Raw genomic sequence first — 26,844 nt, 5'->3', positions numbered from 1 at the left:
GCTGCAGGTGACCCAAAGACTTCAGCTTCTGACATCTGCTTCAGCCCACTGGAGCCCTGAGAGCAAGTCTGAATGTTCCATCCCACTGCTCTGACCTCGCCTTACCTCTCCCTACACCACCATCCACACACTCCTGCTAAAAAAACCCCAGCCCTCAGACATGCTTAGTCTCTCAGAGCACAAACCAAGCATCAGAGAACCATTCCCTTTTTCCCCAGACAACAAAAGCTGGAAGTGGCAGCACCAAGAAGGCTTACCTTGCCTCTACATCTCCACAAGCTGTCAACTCTGAAACCTAATGATGGTGCTAACACAGCAGCTATCTTTGGCTTGCTTCCAGGGACCAGTGCAGTGGGCTACCAACTGCAGTTGGCTTGTGCCACCATCTTGCACTCCTTCCACAAAGCCCCAGCCCTCCAGAGGACACAGGCAGCTTATCCCATGGCATAGCCACTACAGTGTGCCAGAGACTGAAAACCTGTAGGGTCACCTCTGTTGTAGGACAAACTAAAACCCACACAGCACAACCTTGTCTTACTCACTAAGAACAGCCCAGACATTGGGAACAACTGATCAGCACCCTCTGGGAGACCATGGATGCCAGCCGTAACTTAAGAAAAGCTGCTTTTATTCCACACAAGCAAGCAAAGACCTTGAACTCTTATCAGGCACTTATCACCAAGACAACCAAGAAAGGTGCTTGAACCCTGGCCAGTATATTTTTCTTTCTGCTTCACAGAACACATGAATTGCAAGGGCAGGCTGCCTCCAGGAGCACTTGAGCCTCGGAGACAGCAGTAAGATTTCCAGGGTAAACTGATACAAAATCTTACATTTCCTGTGGGTTTAACCCAGACACAAGTCTAAGAGATCTCAAATGCTGACAGCACTTAAGAAACCAAACCAAACAAAACCCAACCCAACCCAACTCAATGGCATTACCTCTCCCAAGCACAGGCATTACTCCAAGGCTTACATTCCTCTAGCACACCGATATATTAGCCCCAACCCACTTTCCTCAGTAGTTTAAGCTGAAACACCTGGCTGTAAACTGGGACACAGGATTCTGCTATCCCTGATTTTGGGGCAGGAGAGTGGGGCTAAAGGCTGGCAGCAACAGAGAAGAGATGTGAAGAGGGGAGCCTGAGTATTTTGTCTGTCTCCTGCAATGCTCCTTATCATGAGTGAAAGTCCCACTTGCATGGTTGGGTGTTTCAGGAGATGCTGCTGTACCCGTCACCGAGTGAGCTGCCACACATCAGCACTCCCAAAAGCCACCAAACAACCCTCACCTGAGAGGGACCACGTTGGTGTGTGTGGGGTACACAGGTGGGCTGGAGGGCCAGTGCAGGCACCAGCTCTGCCCAAACCTGCAGCTCTGCAAAAAACTCTGAAGGAGCCCAAAACCTTGTCCAAGTGTGCTTCACACTTTTCTGCAATAAAAACCTCCAAACACACTGTTCAGGCCAGTGGTGGCTGCTCCACTGTGGGCAGCCCTGCTGCTGACATGGAAGGTGATGGTGAGCCCAGTGAGCCTGTCCTGGTCCCGGTATCCAAGCAGGGCTACAGGAGAGGTCCAGGGAGCAGAGCCAAAGGGGAGGAGATCACTGGGGCCTCTGCACAGCTCAGGTAGGGGCAGGGAGCAAGCCAACCTTTGTCCTGTGCTTAGCAGCTGGGCTTGGGTGTTTCTCAGCTTCACTATTTACACGTGACTTATTTTTGTCATGTATCTCATCTCCCCATTACCTTACATTATCTTTTTAGACCTTTTTTATTTCTAATTTCTGATCTGGAGGCATCAAAAAACACTGGCAACACCTTGGAAACATCATTACTCCCATTTCCCTAAATTGCATGTGGAGGAGCAGAGGAAAATGCTGTCAAGGGGAGCTGCACCCTAATGCCCCAGCCACTTAATAAGCCATGAGTAGACATACTAATAGACAAATCTGATCAGGCAATTACAATTGCAAAAGCAATGCTTCCAAATAGAAAGTTGCATAAAGTGATGCTAGTGCTGAATTCAGCGGGTAAAAGGCATTGCTATCCTGATTCTGAGCACCTTCATATGCACATAATTATCTATCACCTCCACGTAGGGGATAGCTACTGATTTAGAAAAAGAAAAAGCAAACGGAAAGACCCTACTGTGAACTCGCTATGGTTTAACCTCATGATTGTACTTGGATTTGAAAACTTAATTAGAAAATAATTACAGAGAAACCGGAAATATTACAGAGGCCTCATCACAAGACCCGGGAGGTTTTCTTGGCAGCAGAGCAGCAGCAGGCAGCGCTAGAAGACTTCTGACTACTTTTTTAACAAAGCAAAAGGGAAAGACAGACTCTTTCTAAACACCACTTCGCATCAAAAGGGCTTTTGACTGATAACCCAATCCCTTTTTTGACAGAAACAAGGCAGGTTTCCTGTTGGGATGTAGGCCACAAAGCTCTGGAGGCTGCAGTCGCTGTTAAGAGTTAACTGCTGCACCGCAGCCGCTTCCCACCGAAGGAAGCTCACGGCAGAGCTGCCCTCTTTCTTCATCCCTGTTTGTTATTTCAACAGCCCCAGCGGCAGCCAAGAGCAGTGAGAATGAACAAATGGGAATAAAAATAAGTCCTCTAAGACACGCAAAGCATTAGCCAATTCTTTTTTTAATCCTTCTGCTTGGCCTTATATCTATTGTGTTTTACGATTCAAATGGCGGAGAAGTTTATACAGCAAAGACAGATCAAATCAACCCTTGGGTGAGCATTATACTGTATGTACTGGCCTCTAAACAAAAGTGAGGTGGCTGCTTTTCTTTGTCTTAGACAGGAGTTTGTCCTGTAACAAGCTACGAGGTCAGAACAGTTCCATGCTGAACACCAGGATCTGAGCAGCCACACATGCCACCACAATTAAATATACACTAATCACAGGTGAACTCAAATCTTTTAGGCCCAATGGTTGAATAGATAATTCCTGAGTCGCAGAGCCCTGCTCACATCCCAGCTATAAATGCCTTGGGGGAAAAAAAGGTAATGCTCCCCGTGGCAACCCAAGCATTTACACAGTGAAGCTACTGCAGCACAAAAATATCTCTCTGCTTTGCTCCAAAGAGGCTCCATCCCCCCAGATCTTATCAAGAGAAGGGGATCTACATAGCTCTGACGAGTACAGCCTGCTCCAGAAACCAGGAGCCTGTGAATGTACCGCTCACACTATGTACCTACACATCCCTCGGCTTTATGCAGAGCCATTTTGGCATTCCCAGCAGCATCCCTTGGAATTAGGGTGCCACTGCATCAGCAGTCCTGGGCCCCTGCAGCCTGAAGAACCACAGGTTTCATTCAGGCCAATTATAGCACATTATAAATAGAGGATCCTGCTTGTTTTGGAACCGACACACAGCGAGCGGCAGGTTCTGCTTCTGCAAATAGCCTGGGAGCTGGTAAGGACAGGCTCACGTCAGCTGGCCTGAGAAGTGCTGGGGTTAAAATGACACCAACAGGGAGCCAGGAGGTGTCCCCAGCCTGGCCAGAAACTGTAGTGGATAAGCCTGGGTGGATAAGATCAGTGGGGTCAGGCTCTGCGCAAAGCCTTTGTCCTACTTATCTGTGGGAAAACTGAGCTTTCATCCTGCACCTTCCTCAAGTCTTTTAAGTTAGCAAACTTTAATAATCACAGGTACACTTTTATGGATGAGTAGATGATTTTGTAATGATTTTAAGATGTACAATTCAAAAGCAGGCAACTCATTGTTTCTTATGGAGCCAGAGGGCAACAAATTCTCACTGAATTCAATCAGGCACCTGCTCAGAGCAATTTCCACTGGGGAAGGCAACCCATTCTCTAATTGTAAAACACTGCATCATTTTTCTAACCTTTGAATATTATTGATTTTTTTTTTTCAGGTGCAGAGAGAGAAATGCCAAGTGTGATGTCAGCAGGCAGCATTACATGGCACAATTGCTCTTTCCAAAATCTGAATGCCAGCTGAAGCAGGACTGGATATTGCATGATAAGAGACAAGCTGTGCTGTGCATATTTGGGGCAATGGAGGCAAGGGTTTGACCCCCTGAGCCCTTGGGGTTTGCTCTGCCAAGGCCAGGTTGCTATATCATTATGATAAGGATAATCCTGTTAGGCAAACACATCACACAAATAGTCATTCCTGATTGCAGACCTTGTCTAGGCAAATCTAACGCTGAGTTAAAAATGTGCTAAATGTGCAGTCCTGTGACATAGTACACCAGGGGCTGAGAGGGATACATGGGGGCTTCTGTGCCCCAGGACCCCCATGCAGGCACTCTCTGAGGCTCGGGCTAATTCCTGGAAGTGTCTAAAAATTGCAACAGAATAAGTTCCCTCTCTTTCCCCTTCACTTCTTGTGTACAAGAGGACAGATGACTCTTATGTCAGGCTGTTTTGCTTCTATATTTATGTCCTGCCTGAGGCTCACAATGTTCAGCTCAGATGCAATCCAGTCTGGTTGTATTAATACATCTGGGAAAATATTTTTAACAACCAACATCAAGCTGAAGGCCAAAATCCTTCACAGGCGCCAGGAGCTCTCTGACCCCTCTCGAACGCTTGCTTACGAAACAGAAAGGCTCCCCAAAGGGTACTTTTCAGTCTTTTAAGGGACAACTACACATTTCAGCTTCCCTCTGCAACATGAGGGATGAAATTTAATCTCTGCTGCAGCTCTGGGGGTTTCCCCAAGTTTCCAAAAGGATGAACATGGCTCTTTTATTACAGGTGTCAAAATCAAGGCTTACTGAGGGGTGGCCCATGAAGCCAGTCAAAGTGAAGAGGACACTGATGACAGCCTGTGAGCATCCCTGAGGGCTTGTGAGACAGCTGCAGCTAAAAGATCTCATCACCTTGCTGTCCGTCTCACTTCTGCAAAACCACTTTTCTCTATCGAGGAACCAGAATAAAAAATAAGTTTCAAAGCCTTAAAAACTGGGTTGTCCTACCAAGTGAACAATGACAGCCTCAAAAAATCCATGACACCAACTGAGCCGCTTATTCAGCCTCCCATTAGCTGGGACTGATGTTTGGCAGTGGTCAACCCTCACACCATATACTTCCTCCAGAGCTGGTTGAGACATTTCCTTTCCAAAACAAAGTGTATCAGAGCATCACTTGGGCTCCCAAGAATTACAAATGGGTAAGGTTGGAAGGGACCAGTGGAGGTCATCTAGTCCTGCTCAAGCAGAGTCTCCTGGAACACATTACTCAGGATTGTGTCCAAACAGCTTTTAATATCTCCAGGGAAGGAGACGCCTTAACCTCTCTGGGCAACCTGTTCCAGTGCTCAGTCACCAAGCATCATTTGGGATGCATATTTTTGGAATTCACTCAGCAGCAGCCAGGAAACAAAAGTAACAAGTGAAGACTTGCTCACTTTGTTATTTCCAAAGCAGATCTTTTTTCATGCCATGGGTCAGAATGGAGCTGACCCTATAATGCAGCAGAGAAAGCAAAGCAGCTGAAGTTATGGGCAACTCAGGCTCAGTGTGAAATGGTGATTCATACAAAGTTAAGCAAGTAGAGAGTGACTGTAATACAAATGAAGACTGAGGAGGAAGAAGAAGTGGGTGCTGAGCAAGGCAGTGTGGTGGTGAGTGGTGAGAACAGGGCGAGATTCAAGGCCACGACTCCTCCCCTGGATGGAGTGATGTTGTCTGGTGGTTCCAGCACAGGAGCCAGGAGCAATGCCCCAACCCAGATCAGCACTGACACTCTGTAGCTTCTTCAGTGGTCTTGTTTCTCAAATGAAAATATTTTTGCACTTCCCAGGAAAACTTTTCACTCTCTTTCAAAGTGATTCAAGATTCTGAAATGAAAGGACAGACTGATTTGTAACAGCCGCTTCCCAATATGCTCCCCTGAAAAATGGAGATGGGCAAACAGGCACACAAAAGGCATGTGCATGATGGGTGTTACAGACCCAGGTCTGTAACCTGGGAGGGGAGTGCTCTCCTCTCTGCATCTGATGTGCAACACATATCTATGGTGAACTGCCCTCACTCACCACCATTTTTAGGAGGGAAAGGACAGCCCTGGGCAACCTTCCTCGGCTTCCTTCCCATCCCTGGTGCTGCAGGTAGATAAGGTCCCTGCTGCCTCCTTCCCAGCTGCGTGCTCCAGAGATGACAGAAGCAAAGGGCCAGCTTCTCAGACGGGGAACCAGCAGCAGAAGGAGAAACGAAACCAAAAGGTTTCTGGAGAAAATATTTGTGTAAGGCTTCCACGAGGTGTCAGCAGCAGCTATTATTCATCACAGCTGAATAGAGTGCCTGGGGCTGCCATCCACCTCCTCACATGGCTTGTCCTCACCAAAGGAGAACAAATCCTGTCTAGTGACTGCCAGCAGCTCTGCACCGTGTCTCCCCGCAGGATGACCAGCCTTCGTCCCCAGTCTAACACAGCAGAGCAGAGGGTTCCCCACACAGAGCCAGGACCTCAAGGACCAAAACAATACACTTGCATAATACACATGACCTAAAGAACTTACCAGCTAAAACAGGACAGTTGAAGCAGCATTACCGCACCTCTTCTACAGACAAAACGTTGGTGGCACAGAGAGATTAAACTGGAGATCAATGATGTTCCTGCAGTAAGAGGGCGACATACAGTGTGTATATTCCAGCCCAGTGCCCCTTGCTGCAAACCCCCAACTCTCCTCATTCCCTACTCCTCTTTGAAGATGTTTAATTTTAGCTAAACAGGACATTAGGCATTTCTCTCTAACTTGTTGACGAAGACTCCAGAGGATTAAAGCAAAGTGGCAGCTCTGCTGCTCCAGCCCACCGTGGGTCTGGAGCTGTTGTCCTAACTCTGCTGACCTTTGGTCCTGAGTCTGCCGCCTTTGAGGGGAGACTGGTAAATATTCGGAGTCAAACCCATGCACAGAATCCTTGCAAGGACTGGAGTAAACCCCATATCCTTCAGCCCTGTTCAAGGATAAGGGATGTACTCTTCCCATTTTCATCACATGCTCAAACCCAGCACTAAACATTAACCATGTTCAGTGCGCTCCCTGATACTGCCTCTTTTCATTTGGTTTTTAATTACACCCACAATCATGTCCGTTAAGTCAATATGATCCTGCCCTCAATTTAATGAAAGCCTCAGGAAGCAAATGACGTCTGCAACAAGAAATGGCAGAGCTTTTTCTGTCGTCCCATTACGTAGTTGGGGTTTCCGTAGCATTAAGAGGATTTTAGCTGGTCAATGGCTGGAGAAACCAAAGGATCAAGGTCCCAGATGAGGGTGAAGACAAAAATAGCTCTGAGAGGACACGTCACATTACTCGGAAGGGGTTGCACCAACAGAGTAATCTTCATCATGTGCCAAGGAACCTGTGATAAGCCCTCTCATAGTCGGATCATTAGTAAGATCAGTTACTTAATTCAAGGTGATTAAAACCAGGCTGGACTTCAAACAAACAAGTCATGCCCATGGGGCTGCACAAAAAAAATATATATATCACAAAATTAAAACCTTTCTTGTTTCATCACTAGTGCTGGGCACTCTATAAACAATTTTGGGGGCAAATAAAATCCAGTGTAGCCCACAAAAAGGCTGCCTTTCCTACAAATGCATGTGAAAAACCCATTTTGCAAACACGGTCAGCCTATGGGTTACCCAGCTGTGAGGCTGCAAGGACTCAGCACACTCTGGCCAATTTTTAAGCCAGTGCTAGGCCCAAAGCACCCTATGGTTGTAACTCTTTCCTCCACCTCTATAGGAGCGTTTGGCCTGCGAAAAAAAATCCCACTTCCAAACCAAAGACATTACTTTCCTACACAAAAGGCAATTTTGCTTTGCAACTGTGCTAATGCCCTGCCTTTGGGCTCCAATACCATTTGGCTTGCCCAGGCATGTGTGGACGATGAGTAAAAACGCTGGGCAACTTGGCTCGTCACTACACCGGACATCCAAATCAATGACAATGTCCCGGCAATGAGGAGCAAAGGATACGGGCTTCATGGTTGCACGTGGCCATCTCCCAGGGCACGTGGCACACAGAGAGGTGATGGGTACTGCTGCCATCAGCGATGGGTGGCAAGGCACAGGCAGGTGAGGCTGCAACAGACACAAAGGGAGGGCTGTAGAATTATCTATTTTTAAACCATTTCTCTTGATCCCGCACTTTGGTACAAATTGTCCCATGCCTGCAGTGATAGGATGTGACTGATAGGTGAGTGCCCTGGTGACAGCAGGGAGTGGTGAAGCGGCTGCCTTTAATGAGTTTTCACCTGGAATCGGAAATGAGCGGTGAAAGAGGATTTTCCGTGCCATGGCTGACATCCAAGACGCCAGGAGCCGTGGTGGATCCACGGGGATCCTCGGATGACGAATCGTGCTGACAAGCACTGGACGTAATTCTCTCCGGCAAAGCAGCTCAGCTCATGTTATCCTTCCTTTATTCCCTTCCTCAGATGTAGTCACCAAGAGTTTCTAAACATGACACTGGTGTGCAGTATCCTGCCCGGCTCACCCACCTGCCTGCATCCCCTCACGCGGACCCCTGGGGTTTGGTGTGAGCATCACGTGGCAGGGAAGAAGTTACAAAGCAAACCAAGCACAGTTTAAGCATTGTTTCCCTGGCTGAATGGTGGTTCAGAAGAGGCACGACAAAGGGGACGGCTGTTCCTCACCAGCTTCGTGCTCACTGGGGTCAAGGGGAGGGCTGGGAGCTCTGATCTCTCTCCCTGCCACCCCGAGCAGCTTCACAGAGAGGGCTGCAGGGAAGTGGGGTATTTCAGCCCATGTCTGGTGACTCCTCACAGTGTGTGGGATCATACGTCGTACTGGGATGTATGGAAAGTATCTCCCATTCCAGCTGCAAACAGCAGCAGCTCAGTGCTGGTGAGGGGAATGTTGGGAAACCCCAAAGATGGAGAAACCAGAGCTGTCAGCCATGAACCCATCCGTGACTGGCATTGCCCACCTGCAGAGTCTGATCTTTCTGACTGAGCAGACAATGGCTGCAAGCAGGGCAGATACTGGGGTCAAACACACAGTGAGAAGGAGGGAAATGCTCTGAACCCACTTGTGGAGATAAGGGTGGAGCAGATCCCAGGATTCGCTATAAGTAAGGAAGCCTTATGAGAGAGCAGATCCCAGTAATGCTGGCACTTGCTTTCCCAACGTGTGGCTGTTCCCTGTACACACACATTCTAGGGCCAAGGGACTGCAGGAGCCCAAGGGGAGTCTCTGGCGCAGGGCTATAGGCAGTGCTGAGCTCACCCCACACCATGGCCATCTCTTTACCCTTCTGTAGCCAAAACCTTCAAGGCAAATGTCTGGGAGACATATGAGAGGCACAAGTTTAGCAACAAGCACATGTGTGCACACGTGCGCTGGCTGAAGGGCAGTGCCAGGCTCCCGTCAGAGCCACCCAGGGGGGTGGGCAGGACAAGCCGAGGATTGGCACAGGCCCGGCTGGGCCCTGCCAGGATGGGGGGGGGTGTGACACCGCCTGCCCTGCACCCATGTGCCCAGGCACTGCACATCTGCAGCCTCCTACGCCCAGGAGCCCAGCTGTCCCACAGCCCCTGTGCACAGGTCTCGCTGTGGCCCAGATGCCACGTGCCCTTGACCCGTGTGTCCAGGCCCTGGTGTGCCCCAGGCACAGACTTAGGACCCTGTGACCCTGGGATCCTATGCTCTCTGCTCTCTTCATCCCTTATGCCCAGAACCCCATATCCCCAGCACCCTATACCCCCAGGACACCATGCATCATGTACCTGGACTCCAAACCTCTGGGACCTCAGGAGCCCTGCACCCCTTATCCCCAGAAACCCATATTCCCAGAACACCATACCCCCAGGACACCTACACTCTGTATCTCTGGGACCTCAAGAGCCTATGACCTCGGGATCCTGTGCTCTCTGCATCCCTTATCTCCAGGACTCCATATCCCCAGGACACCATTTAACTGCACTCCATACCTTTGGGACCTCAGGAGCCCATGGCTCCCATCCTGCTGAGACCCCACATCCCTGGCACCACATGTCCCCAGACCCTCGCGACTCCATGCCCCCCGGACCCCCATGCTCCCGGGCCCCCATGTCCCCGGGCCCCCATGTCCCCAGACCCCGGGATCCCCACGCCATCGTAACCCCACGCCCCCAATCCCCGTCCCCCCCCCCAACCCAGCCCCGGCAGCGCCGCCCCCGCCCCGCGGCATTCCCGCCCCGCCCCCCCGGGACTCCGCGCCCTCAGACAAGTTTCTTGGAACTTTGCCTGCCGTGACGCGCGCGCCGGCGCCGGGCCCCGTCCTCCCGGCGCAGCCAATGGGCGCGCGGGGCGCCGGGGCGGCGGCCAATCGGCGGCGGCCGGACAGTTCCCCGGTCCTGACCGACCTTCACCGCCCGCGCGGGGGGGCCATAAAAGGGCCCCGCAGCGGCGCGCGCCGCTCCCGCCTCCTGCCCCTGCGCTGCGGCGGACACGGCACGGGCGGCACTGCGGGACCGGCGGGGAGGTGAGCGGGGGGACGGAGGGGCGAGCGGGGGGACGGAGGGGCGAGCAGGGGGACGGAGGGGCGAGCAGGGGGACGGAGGGGCGAGGGGTCTCCGTGCGCTCGGGGGCAGGGCGTTTTCCGTAGCGCACCGGCGTACGGGCGTCCTGCGCGCCGCGGGGAGGCCGTTTCCGCGTACGGGTTCCCGTGCACCAGGATCGTGGGCGTCCTGTGCGCTGAGCGGAGGCCGTTCCCCTGTACCGGGTGCCCGTGCGCCGGGGACGTGGGCGTCCCGTGCACCGGGATACGGGTGTCTCCTGCACCGAGGTGCCGCGGCGGCTCGCTGTGCCCCGCGCCGGCCGGGGGGCGGGCCGGCCAGCCCCTGCCGCAGCCCCGGGAATCCTGTCAGCATCCCGGTACTGACCGCCCGTCCGCTCCCGCAGGTCCGGGCCGATGGTGGGAGGCAGCCCCCGGCGGAGCCCGGCCGCCCGCCATGCCCTGGAGCGTCCGGTGGGTCGGCGGCTGCGGCGCCCAGTCCCAGAAGCAGTGCAAGAAATCCTCCTTCGCCTTCTACCAGGCGGTGAGGGACCTGCTGCCCGTCTGGTTCCTGGAGGACATGCGGACCATGGAGGTCTTCCACTGGGAGGACGGGGGCAAGGTGAGCGTGTACTCGCCCTCGGAGGCGCTGCTGTACGCGCTGGTGCACGACCACCAGCTCTACGCCCGGCACCTGCTGACTAAGTTCCCCCAGAGCGCCCTGGCCGTGCCCAGCCAAAGCTTCAGCTGCTGCCAGTCGGCCCCGCACCTGGCCATGGCCGTCCGCTACAACCGCGTCCGGATCCTCTTCCGAATCCTCAAGGCCATCCAAGCCTTCCCGCCGGGCGACAGAGCCGGGCACCTGGACCGCCGAGGCTGCAGCCGCGTGGAGGGCGGCAAGACAGCCCTGCACATGGCCTGCGAACTGGTGCGGCCCGAGTGCCTGCTCCTGCTGCTCGGGCACGGAGCATCGCCCTCCCTGCGGGACAGCGCCGGGAACACCCCCGTCGACACCCTGCTGCAGCAGATCTCCCACATGCCGGCGGCTAACATGCGTGCCAAGCTCCTCTGCCTCGACTGCCTCTTTCTCTTCGTGCCTCAGGACCTCCAGTTTGCGATGAAACAGCAACTGTTGGACAACCGGCAGCAGTGGCAGGACCTCCTGGGGGAGAACAGGTTCCAGTGCCTGGTGGGCTTAGCTCCCCCATCACTGTTTGTCGGAGCCATGCGTGTCTTGATCAGGACCATTTCACCTGAGCATTTCCCAGAGGCTCTGGACAATCTGCCTCTGCCTCATTTTCTAAAGCCTTTGGACTTGAAACTGGAGAGCTAGAGGGGCGGTATGAGAGCCTCCCGCTCACCTGACAGAAATAGACTTGTGCTAAAAGTGTATCAGTATACAAAGCTGCTAATGCAGTGGCCAAGTATCTGTTTTAATGAGAACTGTATTTTTAAAAGAATTATATCTGGCACTTTACAGTATATTTTATTTAAAGACCCTTGTGATGAGGTGAGGGCCATGCTGCATTTTATAAAGATGTTCTATAGCATGTACAAAGGAGGGTATGTGGAAGAACATATTTGTAAATACATCTGAATAAACCAGTGGCAGGTGTGATCAAAATACAAATCAAGCAACTGAAAACCCTGGAGTGGCATGTGCCTTGGAAGAGCGTGTGCAGGGTGGGGGAGTATCTTTTTGTTAGGATTTCCCTGTTACATAAGCCTCGCCGTCCTGGAACAGGATGACTCCTTTTTTACAGCTCTCCTAATACATCTTGGCAGAGATGCGGGTTTTTTTTAAAGGCACAGATGAAAACTTCCTCATCTTGTACACAAGACCAGAGAGATGCCAGATACTGTTACAACTTCCCTAAACAAGCCTGCCAGAGATGTGCATGTGAACAAAATATATTTTAAAATATGCATAAATAACAGTTGGCTTCCTTCTAAAGTTCTCTCTATTCCTCTTGGAGGACCAAGGTGCTTGTTGTCAGGCAGTGAAGACCTGGAGTACACACAGTGCTCTGGCCAAAATTGCTCCTGCCCTGGCAGGGCTGGACCCTGGAGCCCCTCTGTGTGATTGCTGCAGGGTGAAGAGGGTAACACACAGCAGGAGGGCCAACCTGCTTGTGCCTGCTCTCTACTATTCCCAGAGGGATTTAAGGAGGTATGGCAAGGGCCCAGGACTCTAGAGCATGGCTTTTTGGATAGATTGTGGATTCTGGTCCCTCCACTGCCACTCCCCAGCAGGCTTAGCTTCAGCTGTCAGCACTGCAGCAGTCTTCATGTCCACTCTGGGTACCAGAGGAGTAGCTTAGATATCCAGCCTTCCCCCAACTATCCCTTCTAAGATGCTCCAAGGTACAAAAAAAAAAACACCCTCACAGCTGCTCCAGATCAAAAAGCCCTTTAAGGGTAATGTCCTGCTTCCAATACTTCTGTTTTGACCAAGCAAAGGGTACAGCTTCAGTTCTTTGCTTTGCAACCTTTACTCTACAGCATTCCAGGCAGTCCCTGTAGAACTGGCACTGTCCCTGCGTGCTTTGTAGGGAGCTGTGCCTGCTCCACTGGCACTGCATTGATAGCAATCTCCTAGGCCACAGCACTGGAGCTTTGGCTCTGTTCTTGGAAGTTGTCATTGAAACTGGAGGGTTTTGTTTCAGTGCTTAAATTCATAGCCAAGGAGTTGTTTGCTGCTTGAACTATTTCAGCACTGCTGTTCCCTCTGGGGTCATCAAGGAACTGATGCGCTCAGAGAGAAGAGGCCGTGTTCAAGGCACAAATGTCTTTATTTGTGAATTAATTTTGGTAAAGGCAAAAAAAAAAAAAAAAAAAGAAAACCACAGAATGAGGCACTATAAGCTGTTCATCCTTCAGCAGAACATAGTGGTATTTAATCTAAAATAATCTCCATACTGCAGCACAATAAAAGATAAGCCATACTTCTGAAATTTGAGAAGAAACAGAAAAAAGATTGCTATTCTTAGAGTAAGGGCACTGAAAATGTTTCCTAGAAGAGCAAATGTTCCTTTTTTTCCCAAGAAACCAAGCTGATATATGCTTAAACTAATTACCATGGGAAATTCAGGTCCCTTGCTGGAAAGCATGGAACAATTCTAACTGTTCTCTTCAGCTACCTTGTGGATTATAAAAATACAGAAATCTAAAGAACTAATCCCTCAGCCACTTACAGACAAGTAGTAAAGCAGTCAGGTCTAACTTGCACATGGCAAAGTGTTGTGAGGTGGGGGAAGAGACAGAGCTGGGGGTGGGAGGAAATGTTTATCAGCTTTGCTGACAGAGACATAATGCGATTCAGCAGTGGGGAGTTGGTTAGTTGAACTGAGTGCTGGAAGATGCTCCTGCTCCCAAGCTGTGAGGGTAATTACACATTGCAACAGCATGACAGGCTGGGCGGGACATCCTGCACCTTAAAATGAGCCCTTAACAACACATGAATTTGAGGTAAAGGCTGCCCTGTGATTCCCTATGGCCCTCCCACCAGCCCTGGGGTAATTCATTTCAACAAACAAAACAGATCCCCTCCACATGTTTGTGATGGGTCCAAAGCCAGCTAACTGCTTTGCCCTTCCTGTTATTCTGGGACAGAAGTCAGACTTAGTGCTGAGCCCACACCGGGGTTTGCTCTGCTGGAGATCACAGACGGAGCTCACTGTGTGTGGCTCGCTGATGTCTGCGATGCTTCATCTGGAGGGGCTGAGAGGAACTGTGGGCAAACTGCACTGGTGACTACACGGATCACTCACCCAACTGGGTCCAGGCTTGTTTTTCAGACAGAGTCACAGCTTGGAAAAAGGCTGAGGCTTCTTGGCTTTGGAAACAGAAGCCCTTTGTTTATACCTCAAGCAATAGCAGCATCAGCTTTCCTCAGACTGACCTGCCAGCATGTCTCTGTCCTCTGCCACCTTTGGAGCACAGTGGAGTGCAGGCTCCACAGCCTGTTCAGTTTTCCATCTCTTGGAGAAGGCTACCAACAAAAGTGCCAATTAGTGCCAGTTGCACCACCACTGACAAGCTTAATAAAGCAAATGTAGACAGGGATTATGTCACTGCAGAAGAGGACTGTGGTGCTAGAGCCAAGGAGCTGGGCCACGAGGACGTGGGAAAGAAGATTCACCAAGTCCTAACACCATGAGAGCACAGGGGTAAGGAGATATACTTAAAAGTCTTACCTGCAAGGTCAGTTCTGTCTTACCTGCATACAAGGCAAATCACTCATCTGTAGGAAAAGCTTTAAAAAGCATGTAATGCAGTATACAGAGCCAGCATTCCTTAAAAGCTTAGTTACAGCCAGTCCTCTAAAAAACTGCTTTCTATTATGAAAACTACTTTCTATCATCAGTGATGAAATCTAATAAATATTTCCCATGGGTTGCTCAAGCACCTTAAAAACAAAATATTCATATACGACCCACCTTTTAGTACAAAGTGGTTTTATTTGCTGTGACAGGTAAAAAAGGCCTGAAACATTTTCATTCAGAAAGCAGGGGGAGAGAGGAAGTACTGAGTTACTTTTAATTTTGACTCTGCAATTGACTCCTCTCTGCTGCTCCCAAAGTTTAGCCTGTCTAGAGTCTGCTGAAGGAGATGAAGTCTACTGTAATTTTGAGTAACTCATTTAAAAGATGGATTTGGGATTTTTAAGTCTTCTTTTACCTAAAATATTAAGTAGTTAAAGAATTCAAACTTATGTAAACACAAAACTAGGTGGTTTAAGCAGTCTAAAAAATCCCTTACTATAAAATTTGTCTCTGATATACTGTCCTGCCATACAAGCTGGATCCTTGTCCTTGCCATGGTCACAGCCTGGTATGAGCATTGCCAGAGGTGGGCAGTGCTTAATTTTGGCAGAAGATGCCAATACTAAGCACACCTGAAAAATCACTTGCTTCACAAATATGCACAGTTATGGAATATCAAGCCTAACATGAGCTTCACACTCAGGACCATACAAAGAATATCTGCTGCAAACAGGTAAGGGTTTCATAACAGCTTCACAGGGAAAGAAATGGGGCTGTTAATGAACAGACTCCTTGCAGACAAGCCTTGCAAACTGAGGCAGGCATTAAGTAAAGGAGAAAATGAAGGAGGAAACCAAGCACAAGGCCTGCCAGGAGAAGAGGCCTTGGCCATAGGTAAGGCTGCAATTATAGGCTGGTTTGAAAATAAAGTTCAAAATAGTAAGATCTGGCACAGAAGCACGGAAAGACAGGTAGCAGAAATGGGCCAGCGTTCCAGGTTTGTTTCCTAATCCCTATTTGTCCTATGTCTGGTGTTCAAGCCATATGGGTTTTTGACTTGCAATATAAGAAATCTATTGACATCAGCAGATCATTGTGCATTGCATCATCCCGTCTGGGCAAACAAGGCACCCGTGCCATGTGCTCAATATTTAAAGAACATCGTAAATTCTTGCAAACCAACTTTCATAACACCTAGGTTGGTGGCAGTATTCCCATCACTGCTTGGTGTCAGCACCTGTCTGAGGCTACACCACCATTAATTCCCAGCCTGGCTTCAGCAGTCTTTCCTCCTCTGCCTACAACATGTGAAAAAGAAGCTCTGCTTATGACTCGCTCAGACCACATCAAACTGTCCTCTATTATCATGCACAAGAATCACATCTATGGTGCTGCAAGGCTGCTGCTTGCACTGATTTACTCCTGCTCTTTCCACTGTGCAGGTACATTTGCATGTGTAGCACAAGAGCAGAAGGAGCTGAGCTCCCTCACAAAACCTAACTCAGCAGTCATAGCAGAAAATAGAAATACAGTTTGCAAAAAAAAATCAGAGATCCTCACTGCTTCTACAAGAAATGAATCCAAGTTTAGCTGGGGTAGAAAGGTTGTCCCCACTTGCCCTGATGACCTCTGAAGTTACTGGTATCTCTTTGCCCAGCGGTTTAGTCGATAAATGAAAAAAACAAAACACATAAATCAACAAAGCAAATCTTTAGAATCCTCAAACAAAGAGGAACTCATTATGCTTAGGAATTATTGCTATAGCCAGAAGAGTCCAGTCATCTAATCTCAATTGTGTATGATGCAGGCCAGCAGTTCCCATGTTGGGCTTATCACATGACTGACCGACAGCATCTACTTTAAATTCAACCCTATTTTATAGATTTTTAAACTGTGAAGCATCCAAGGCTCTTTGCGGAACTTGTGGCTGAGCCAAGCAAAGGTCCCATCCAGCTAACCTCAATCTCATCTGTCCCTAAACCCCAAAACACCCCCTGCCATCAACCCTTCCTCCTTATTCTGTAGGAGAAATTATTAATTTCCTAATGCAAATGCGAGAATGGACCAAACTGGATCTGAGTCAGCAAGGAGAGAGGCAGAGACCCAATTCAAAGAAGCAGGGAAGGCAGAGAAGGACTTTGAGCTGTCCCACACCTGGACTTCAGCTCTGCGAGCAACGTTTCAGCAAGTCTGAGCCAGTAAGTCAGGACTGTGGGTGAGCTCCAGTCACACCAGCCATTGTAAAGTTATTTTCCCTGTACTACAAATCTAATGGGAAACAGTGCAAATCAGCACTTCTCCTTCAGGAGAGGATATTAGGCCTGAAAAGCCCAATTCCCCAGTTCAGGCCTGATGCAACCCATTCGGAGCCACGGCAAGATACCTGCACACCTGGGATGTGAAGGGAGACGATGGGCCAGTCTCCCCTTCCCTGTGCTCCCCAGCTAAAGCAAACACAACAGCAATAAGCTCCACGGATATGAAGAAGGAGATGAACAAGGCATTGGGGCCAGCCAAGTTCTTCCCTTAGGGTCCCCTGTGGAAAGCAGTGGAAGGAGGCCAAGGGAAGAGAAAGAGACTTCCAGGCAGAAAGCACTTGGCTGCATGCCTCAGCCAGGACAGGGAGCAGCTTCCAGCTCCGAGGGCAGCGCCCTCCCTGCTACTTGGCTCACTGATTCCTGCACCCTTTGCCACGAGCACCACGGCTCCTCTCCCACAGCATCATGGCTCTGAGGGCCAACTCTCTGTGCTCCCACCAGTAATCAGGCAGTGTCCACAGACCCTGACTCTATTTGGAAGACTGGGCAGCCCCATCTTCTCTCTCAGCCAGCAAAGCTCCTTTGCCCAAAATTGTCCCTCTGCTCCTTTGTTCCAGCCCCAGTGGTAATTACTGTTTTGATGTAAGGGGTGTTTTTTTGCCATCATGCTCTTAATATTCAAGCTTTATTTTATAATTACTAGTGGTTTTCTTTTTAATAGGGCAAGTAAATTGTAGTAAACACATACTACATCACACTCTTGTTTTTCATGTGATGTCATTTCCCTGACAATGTTTGCAGCAGCGTTTTAGAGCAAAGCCTAAATGGATAAGTAATTTCTAATTCACAGTAAGAGAGAGAATGAAGTCCCTTGAGGAGCTGAGTTTTTGAACATGCTTTCCTCCAAAACCATCTGCTAATGCTCTCCTGCACTCTCCAACTCCTGCAATAAGGAAAGCTAATGATGGTTAGTGACTCAAAGTGACAAGAAAGAGGGATGCAGACTCAAACTGATTTCAGTTTCTTGTTAATGACATGCTCGGTCAGGGCTGTGGTCAAAGGCAGGCTGGATAAAAGTCCCAAACTAGTAAAGAAGGTGACCGAAGTGACTGCTTGCCCACTGCTTCTGTGAGGAGATGGGCACATCACTCTGTGTAACACATCTGCAGCCTTGCCCAGCAGGAGTGGGGCTGGGACCCTGGGGACCCTGAGCCTCCAAAAACTGCTGAGAGCACCGCAGGGCCACAGAGTCATTGCAGAGCTCCCAGAACTAGCAATGGGAAAAACACTCACACGCCATTGGGAAGGGCTTGGCACTCCCTTGGGTTTGCCTCCTCCTTCAGATGCCCAAGGTTTGACTCAGCTTTGCTGCCACCTCATTTTCCCTGCCAGTAGCAGCACCAGGGCTGTGGTTAGACCATGAACACCCTGGCAGAAAAACACCTCCTGTGACAGCTGCGAGCTGCTGCAAGGGCAGACCAGGTGAGTCACTCACTGAGTCACTCATCAGGTAGAACATTTTGAAGGATAAACCCAGACAATTTCCTTCGAAGTGAAATGCCAGCTACATATCACCCAGGCTGCCTTCAGTATGGAGAACGCTGGCTGTGGTGTTGGAGCTCTGTACAACGTGCCAGCCAGAGATGGCCAGTTCACACCCAGCAACTTCATCCCAACCTTCACGATAGGTCAGCAAGCCTATCATCCCATCAGCCATCGTGCTCTAGGTGAAAGACTCAAGGTGTATCTCCTCATAATCCTTTGCTCCAGTCAGTCTGGTCTCTATGAGACTGACTCTTCCTGAGGGTTGTCACTCCAAGACTGGGTGTGCAGTGGGAGGCACTCCACCCTCCATTCTTTCTCTCAGGAATAAAGTCCTTTCTACCAGCACAGCCTGTCCAAAGACTCCTGTCTGCCACAGACCCCTTCTATCCCCCTGGTCTCAGGATGCAGGGAAAGCACACTACCAGCATGGTAATGGGCAAAGAGAATCCATCTATCCTTCACTGCTGAAGGGACTGGGTAAGACCCAGCTCCCCAGTGAGATCAGGCCTCTGTGGAAGCACACAGTAGGAAGCAGCTGGGGGTTTGGGAAGACAGCATGGCAAGGCAGACAGTGGGGCCAAGCACCACAACACTTTTATCATGAATAATGCGAGAACCTGAGGTCCTAACTCTTTGGTACCACACGGTATCAGCTGTGCTTACGTAAGGGCTTAGATATGCCTAGTAACAATGTGCCTGTGGTACTGAGCCACTGCCCACATGATTAACAACCAACTCAAATCACATCTACTCCCCCTTTCCAATTTAGAGAGACACAGAGCAGTTAAATCTCAGCTTCTGAGCTCGAGCTTTTTCTGTGTAACATCAGCAAATATTCTTATCAGTAACATCAGTAAATATTCTTATCAGTAATATCAGCAAATATTCTTATCACCGGAGGTCTCTGGCTCAATATGGCCCTGCAATGGCCTTTAAATCCTCAAGTCTCACAGGCACTCACAACACAAGCCAGCTAGCAGCAGACATTGTCCTGCAATGGTCCATGCTGCACGTGCAAACAGCATTTTTGCTGGTACCAGGCAGGTGTTTCTCTCTGCTGTGCAGCTAAGCCCCCTGGGGCTACAAGGAGAACCACAACGCTCTGCTCAAACAGCAGGACTCTGATGTGTTCCCATCCTCTTTCCACTTCAGCTGAATGAGGGGAGGAGAAAAAAGGGGAAGTGAGTTGCTTTGCTGGCCCTGATAGTGAAAGAGTAATTTTCCAAGCTAGAGTCAAGCAGAAGAGGGAAGAAGTGACACAGAGCCTGGTTCTGCCCACCTCCAATTCAGAAAGAAAAGCTCTGCTTAGCAAATGCTGTGCCTTTCAGAGGGTGCTAAGCAGCACTGAGCACTCACTCTGGGAGGTAACAAGTCCCAGCTGTTAGTCTGGATCTGCATCTATTCACCTTTTCAGCATTTGCAGTTCATACATGGGAAGTGGCACTGTACTGTACCAAACCAAGGACACAGAGCTTGGTTTGGAGGGTATTCGGAAGTCCTTTGTTCCAGAATCAAAAGAAGTCTTTCCTGCCTCCTTTTTAGGATTTGATGCTTTAGAAACTGGTTGCTCAGATACCAAACAAATCTTGTGTAGACTCCCTGTTGAAACAAAAGCATAGAATTTTATGCAACCAAATCCCTGCTTTGGACTGTGACCTTACCAGGCCCTATTCATTAATTAGGCTACACTTAAGCTTTACTCAGATCCAAACCTGACACTGATGCAGCTGACCCTGTAGGAGACACCCTTCCAGACAGGACACATAACAAACATGCTGTTTTAATACCATGTTGACCACAAGTGGCCTCGATGACCTAGACATTAAATATGGTGTGGCAGAACGACGTGTGTCCTACCTCTCTAGCTGGTGTCTGGGAAGAAAAAATCCAATTTGGCTATCTGAGCCCATGACTTTTAGCTCAGCTAGCAAAGAACTGGCACGCCTTGTGACAGCAAGTCTTGAGCTCTGAGCCTACGGGGAACCTGTATTCTCTGAAGTATCAAAACATGAAACTAACACCACACTCGTGGCATTTCTGCCTGCCTTCCTAGATCCCCAGCCTCTGCAACATAAATCTTTATGGAATTATGGGAAAATATAACTCTTTATTGGTTTGTTGCTTACTTTTCTATCACTCTAGGATGTACCTGCCCTGATCATCATGCTGCTCCGAATCCCACATCCTCCAAGTGTGACACTGCTGAACTGGTCAGCGAGGGTCACCCCACCCTGCTCACCACTCAGGTTTGCTCCTTTCTGAGCAGCTTTTGGGAACTGCCTGACCACAGTCAGTCTGTCAGCAGCAAAGCTTTTACTCCTGTTTCTTGTTTGCCTCCTCTCTGTCTTAATCTGCCTTAAGGTAAAAACAAATTTACTCCCGATCATCCCCTTGGAAAGTGCTGCCACCACAAGAAAACAGGGAGAAATACATAAGATGGCTGGTTTTGAAGACGATTACCAGGTAATAAGTAAAAGGGTTACATCACACAGCTCAGGCCTGTTGAAATCAAAGACTGTATGTAAGCATCCACTTGTGGATGGATCACTTCTGTGGAGAAAGACTACTGGAACCAGCACCTAGAGCTTGACAAAAATGGATTTACTACACAAGTCTAACCATTTTCCTTTTACAAATCTTCCATACTGTTGTAATGCCAAATCATCAGTGGTCAAATTAATCTCTCTTATTTATGCTCTTGACATGCTGATTCTGAAAATAAAAACAAACAAACCCCTTTATGTTACAGGTATTACAAGTGATGTTACACGTGTTATTAGCCAGCTGATTGCGTTGCTTTCGTGCCTCCTCTACAACAAAGAGCCCTGTTTTCACACAGGCCGTCAATGAGCCCTGAACGTTCTCAAGGATATGAGAACTGCTGGAGGACTGATGTGCAGAAATGCTGAGTGTTCACAGCACCAAGTGACTGTATGGCCCACTCACTCAAGAGTTGGACTCGATGATCCTTATGGGTCCCTTCCAACTCAGAATATTCTGTGATTTGGTGTAAATGACATCTAAGAAAGATGCACATTTTCTTCACCTTCAAGATTCCTAATGGCTAGTGCCATTTAGATGTACCAAGCAGAACACAAAAGGACCTAAGAGTACTTAAAGTGAAAACAAGGTGTTATCACCTACATAAAAGAATCAAGCAAAGCAACAAAACATTAAATGGCTCTGATAAATAGATGTTCTCATCCCTTTCTCTTTAGAGGGACTGTTCCCTTTGTCCAATCTTAAAGGCTTCATGGAATGGAACTGCCACCATTTCCTGACAACAGCACAACTACTAAGTCTTATTATAAGGAAATGTTTCCTGCCATTAAGCCTGATTCTTGTTTCCTCATTCTTCTTCCATAGATCAGAATTATTCTCTTCAGTGATCCCTGAAACCATCATCTTACCTCTGCTCTCCTGAGCAACCACGGATTAAGGCAGGTATTCTTTAAAGGCTCTTCCACTTTCATCCCCTTCTCCAAGGGGAAGCATTATCTCTGCTCATACTGGTTTTCTCAGAACATCTTTTATGAAATTTAGGTGCTTCCAGCTGTTTTTAGTAACCTAGATGTGAACACATCAATATCAGAGGGAAACAAAACTACATTAGCTCTACATGATGCAGAAGAGCTTCACCCCAAACCAGGACCAAAACTGCAAACATTACACAAAACCAACAACACAGGCTCCCCGTGACTCGACTATCTTTTGAAAAGATAAGCTCCTGTTTTCCAACCAGTGGCACAGAACTGCTTCCAAAGATATCCCTTATGTGAACCACAGCAGAGACACTGGGATAAAGAGAGGAAAAAAACATGTTCCCTTCCCCAAGTGTCATCCATGTTAAAATTTTATGAGTCATTACCAAAGAAGAAAGACACTCAGTACCTGGCTATCACATCATAGCAAGTAGATACATTTATTTTGTAAAATCACTTGCTTGGGATGGCTTCCAAAAACATCCCATACTTGGCTGAAGAGAAGCAGAGTTGCCTCCAGGGATGTCATATGGCAAAGCGTTAGATCCTACTAATAATATTCCTGAAGCCATATCCAGGATCCATTGTAATGAAAGCTTTGCCATGGATACATATAGGACTAAATACAAAAGACAAGAGTTCCAATATTCCCTACTTGCCTGGCTGTGTTTTCACAAAATAATTTTTCAAAATAGTAAAAAAAAAAAAAATGTTTTTCCCCCGTTGTCACCACAGTATGGTTATAACTGGGACCAGTTCTTCCTGAGCTTAACATGACAACTGAATTCAGATACTGTAACTCTGCTATTGGGAAAACAGCCAAATACAAGCTAAGACATCAATTATACCAGTATTAATAAACAAAAGTAAACTCATTTTCAATAGCTGTCGGGTTATTTATTCTTTTTGGAAAAACTATGTACATATTCCCACTGCAGCAGTGTTTATGGAGCAGTGATTCTCAAAGATGCTCCATCAAGCACTGACAACCGGGCCACATTTGTTTACAGAAGTGTACAACTTCTGCAGTACTTTTTATTAAAACCTTGATGGAAAAAGTGCAGGAAAATCTGAAGTTTTAGTGGTGACCCAGGACAACGCACTCCAGAATCTGGGGAATTGCTATTTTACATCTACTCACTCTGTACAAGTTAGTAACTGTAAAACTAACAGAGATCAATAATGAAAGGTAAGAATCTTGAATGCAGAATGTAAATAGGACAATAATATGCAAATTATCTGGGTGAGGGGCCTAATTCTTGGGTCCGTTACACACTGTATTTCAAAATACCCATTTCAAGCTGAAAATCATTGTCACTCATTAATGTCCTAAAAAAATTGTAGATGGTAGATACAATAAGGGCTGTGCTTCTCCCCTCAATGATAACTTCTTTAACTTTTTAAATGAAAAACTGCATGAGATTTGGTGAAATTCATCATGGAGAGAGCATAAACAAGATTTCACATGTAATAACTGATCAAGGATGAGATTTATGTATCTGTTACACTGACGTGTTCCACCTTGGCTCACTTTAGGATCTGCAGCAGGGAACTCCAGACCTAAAGCAAGAATCCTTAGAGACAGATCTAAGAAACCATGTCTTTGCCAAGATCTGCAAAAGATTCCTATTATTCACCACGGAAGCTGGCAAAACTCACCAGGCAGGGAATCCTGTGTAGGCGCCGAGCCTGTCCATGCTGCCCAGAACAAACACACTGAAATCTGGGCTCTTGGCAGCACAGTTCTGCAGAGACAATATTATTCTTTAGGTCTCTGAAGGTGACAGCAAGATAGATGCCAACCTGCTTCTAAAACTGGCTTTGAGAAATCACTGGCTGTCTGATTGCGAAACTCAGGGATTGAATGAAGCATGGCCTTTTAAGTGAAAGCTGAGCTCACCTTGCTCAGTATGCCTTGAAAACTCATCTCACCCATTAAAAAAAGAAAATATCCAACCAACCATCTGTCACCTTCTGTCTTGAAAGTCTTCTATTAAAATCGGGTTTAGGAAGTTACTATATTGCAAGCAGCCAGGAATAGTGAAAAACATGCTGCAAAGGACTGTGGACAAGGTTTGATAAAAAAACCTGATGGTTTAACCTTTGGTTTTTTATTTAAACAAAAATTAAAGTAAGAAGAGATGCTTCACTACCTCCCTGAACCTCAATTCCTGTCCTATGGCAATTAGAAGATGGGGAAGAAGGAAAGCAGGTGCTCAGAACTGCCTCTACACTCTCCTGTTTTCCTCCCAGGAATGCTCCGTATGGGTGCCATGTAAACATGTAATTGTGCATGGAAGGGCAGGAGAAAGATCTCTCCACTAAGCAAAGAACAGTATGAAAAGCAGCTAGCAGGCCCTGAAAGCAACAAGACTCAGTTTCCCAATGTATCCATTCCTAGTACAGACAAACACGTATTTCAGATTTTTTTGTTGCTGTTTTAAACAGACCCCATGTTGACAGTACTTTAAGTAACCAGCTAATTAGACCTGTAGCCCGACAGATCTCCCACACAAGTACCTATGGCATCGATTTTAACGAGGTCAGCATTATTAGTACAGCAATTACAAAATGAATCAACAGTTATTTCAAAGTGTTCCACTGATCATTTACCATGTTCTCCTTAACTTAAAAGGATTGACTTGCACCACGGAACAAAGTGCAGATCCACCACTTTGCATGTTTTTATTCCCAGTTTGGAGTGCTGGGTGCGGCTCATGGAGGGAACAGACTAAAGCCCATCTGCTGAGGCACAAAACGGATTTAGCAAGACAAGCGTGGGAGCTGAGCAAGTAAAATCTCAGTCATTCTAGCAATTACCCTACTTACTTTGCACTTCCCATGATCAGCTGGCTGGTCTGTTCCCTAGAACAACTGGGGATTGTGGGGTTTCTTGCTGGTAGTTGCAGTTTTTCCTCTGCAGTTCAAGCAAATTCATTCTCTTCTATACATATCCCCCTGATCTGTAGCCAGGCACACGTGCCAGGCAGTCTGCTGGGGGCTTCCCTGGAACCTTCCTCCCAGGCTTTTAGTTAGCTTGATCTTTCACCTGACCCAGCAGAGCTTAGCTAAATTCATCCAGCCCCTAGTTAGGCAAAACACAGCAGCCTCAGCAAGGAGTCATCTCTTGAGTATTCTCATTTCATGCTTTAACAGATATAACACCTGTGCCACTTCTCCATTCCATACACAAGATACTTGTGCACACCCCTAAACAGCAGAGAGCTCCCAGCCAAGGCTCACCACACTGATTGGACAGCAGGTCCACTGAATACAAATAAAGGACACAGTCAACTTGTGCAAACTCAAGACAGTAAGTACAGGACATCAATACAATTCCATACACATCCTTAGGTATATTTTATCTGGATATGAGATTCAAAACACAAGTGTTGTAAATTGAAGTCTCCTTCCTTTATCTGCTCTAAGTGTATCTCAGCTGAGGCTATGAGAAAAAGTATATTAAAATAGAAAAATAAGACACTGGTTTCTTCTATATCAGAAATAGTGCATAATGTTTGAAAGATTAATTCATAACTGCAGCTCCACTCAGTGCTATTCAGTTGTGCACTATTCAGTGCCTCTATCAGAGAATCACAGACTATAAAAATCACTATATTTTAAAGTAATTTCTGAGAGCCAAGATGGAAAGGGCATTTTTCAGTTTGGAAGATTTAGTATTTTTTGGTATTTTATAATCACTGTATTAGCTTTTAGAGAACAAAAATCAAATCTTTTATATATGTGCATATATATACGTATATAAAAACTCCACCATCTGTAAAAACATAAAGATTCTCAACAGATCTTTACTTTTTCTATACTTTTTTCCTCCACTAGCATCAAGCAGGATTTTAACTTTATGGCTAATATAACAAATTTGATAGATGTATTTAAATAGATTTCAAGTCAGGCAGACTCAAAAAACCAAAGGAATCGTCATGATAATTTCACACAGCTTCCAGTATGATACCAGCCACAGTATATTCTAAAACATTTCCTGCACTGAACCCATTCAAGTGATGAGAAATGCATAGCTGATAAACCTAGATATTGCTATTCAGCAGACTAAGGAGATAATTTCATTCATCCAGATATTTTAATCCTTATCAGTGGAGCTTTGGTTGTAGTAATTCACAAAAGATAATGACTGAACTCAACTTTCGCTTTCCAGTAATTAAAATTTAGTCCTCTATATTACAAGTCCTCTTCTGTCCTGCTGATGTGAGAGTGGTTAACTACTATTGTAGTTATTTAACTGCAATAACTTATTATTAAACAATCAGGGTGATCTACTTTGTTTGGATACATCAGCTTTCTTTGCTAGCTACTTGCCACCATAATACTGTTTCCAACATGCAACTTTCAGGAAGGCTGCAAAAGGAGTAAAAGCTTGCATCTCATATTTTACCACTAGAAATCCTCAATCCAGATCTTATCTCTCTGCTTCTGACAGGAGGGATGGAATCTGTACAGGGCCAGTTAATGTAAAAACTGAAGACCAGAGAATTTACATGGAGGTAATGCGATCTCCATATCTTCATACACTATGTTTTACTAATTGCTAACTTCCCAGGTCCAGCCATAGGCATACAAGCACTTGAATTTCAAGCCTCTACACTCAGAACAGCATTTACTGAAAAGCTGTCTCAAGGTTGTTCCTTGAAATCTACCCAGAACTCCAGTAGAAACAACTAGCAACAGCTCACTCATTTAAGAGACTTTTAAAAGAAAAGCAAAAATACAAGGCAGAATGCCACACTAGTCTAAAATAACCCACAAGCGCCTTCAAAATA

The 26,844-nt window shown here is 47.4% G+C and overlaps 1 protein-coding gene and 2 long non-coding RNA genes across 5 annotated transcripts; 1 reads left to right on the top strand and 2 right to left on the bottom strand.

Annotated features, from left to right (window-relative positions):
• Positions 1-2,635: 2,635 nt before the first annotated feature.
• LOC135416265 (uncharacterized) lies at positions 2,636-10,049 on the bottom strand. Of its 3 annotated transcripts, none has more exons than XR_010431513.1 (3): positions 7,860-10,049; positions 6,509-6,605; positions 2,636-5,827 (listed from the first exon to the last, which is right to left on the bottom strand). It is a non-coding gene; the product is annotated as an uncharacterized LOC135416265 (long non-coding RNA). The 3 variants fall into 3 exon arrangements; XR_010431511.1 differs by having other exon boundaries at positions 6,509-8,082; positions 8,256-10,049; XR_010431510.1 differs by having other exon boundaries at positions 6,509-10,049.
• A 331-nt stretch (positions 10,050-10,380) lies between these two features.
• On the top strand, positions 10,381-12,143 carry ANKRD9 (ankyrin repeat domain 9). The gene is made up of 2 exons (XM_064659210.1): positions 10,381-10,486; positions 10,906-12,143. Exon 2 carries the CDS (start codon positions 10,956-10,958, stop codon positions 11,829-11,831), a length of 876 nt encoding a protein of 291 aa, XP_064515280.1. The 5' UTR covers positions 10,381-10,486; positions 10,906-10,955; the 3' UTR covers positions 11,832-12,143.
• LOC135416267 (uncharacterized) lies at positions 11,959-24,626 on the bottom strand. The gene is made up of 3 exons (XR_010431514.1): positions 23,708-24,626; positions 21,977-22,133; positions 11,959-20,165 (listed from the first exon to the last, which is right to left on the bottom strand). It is a non-coding gene; the product is annotated as an uncharacterized LOC135416267 (long non-coding RNA).
• Between the last annotated feature and the right edge of the window lie 2,218 nt (positions 24,627-26,844).

Source organism: Pseudopipra pipra, chromosome 6, assembly GCF_036250125.1.
Source record: "Pseudopipra pipra isolate bDixPip1 chromosome 6, bDixPip1.hap1, whole genome shotgun sequence".
In the NCBI taxonomy this organism is placed as follows: Eukaryota; Metazoa; Chordata; class Aves; order Passeriformes; family Pipridae; genus Pseudopipra; species Pseudopipra pipra.
This window is presented reverse-complemented; position numbering and strand designations above follow the sequence as displayed.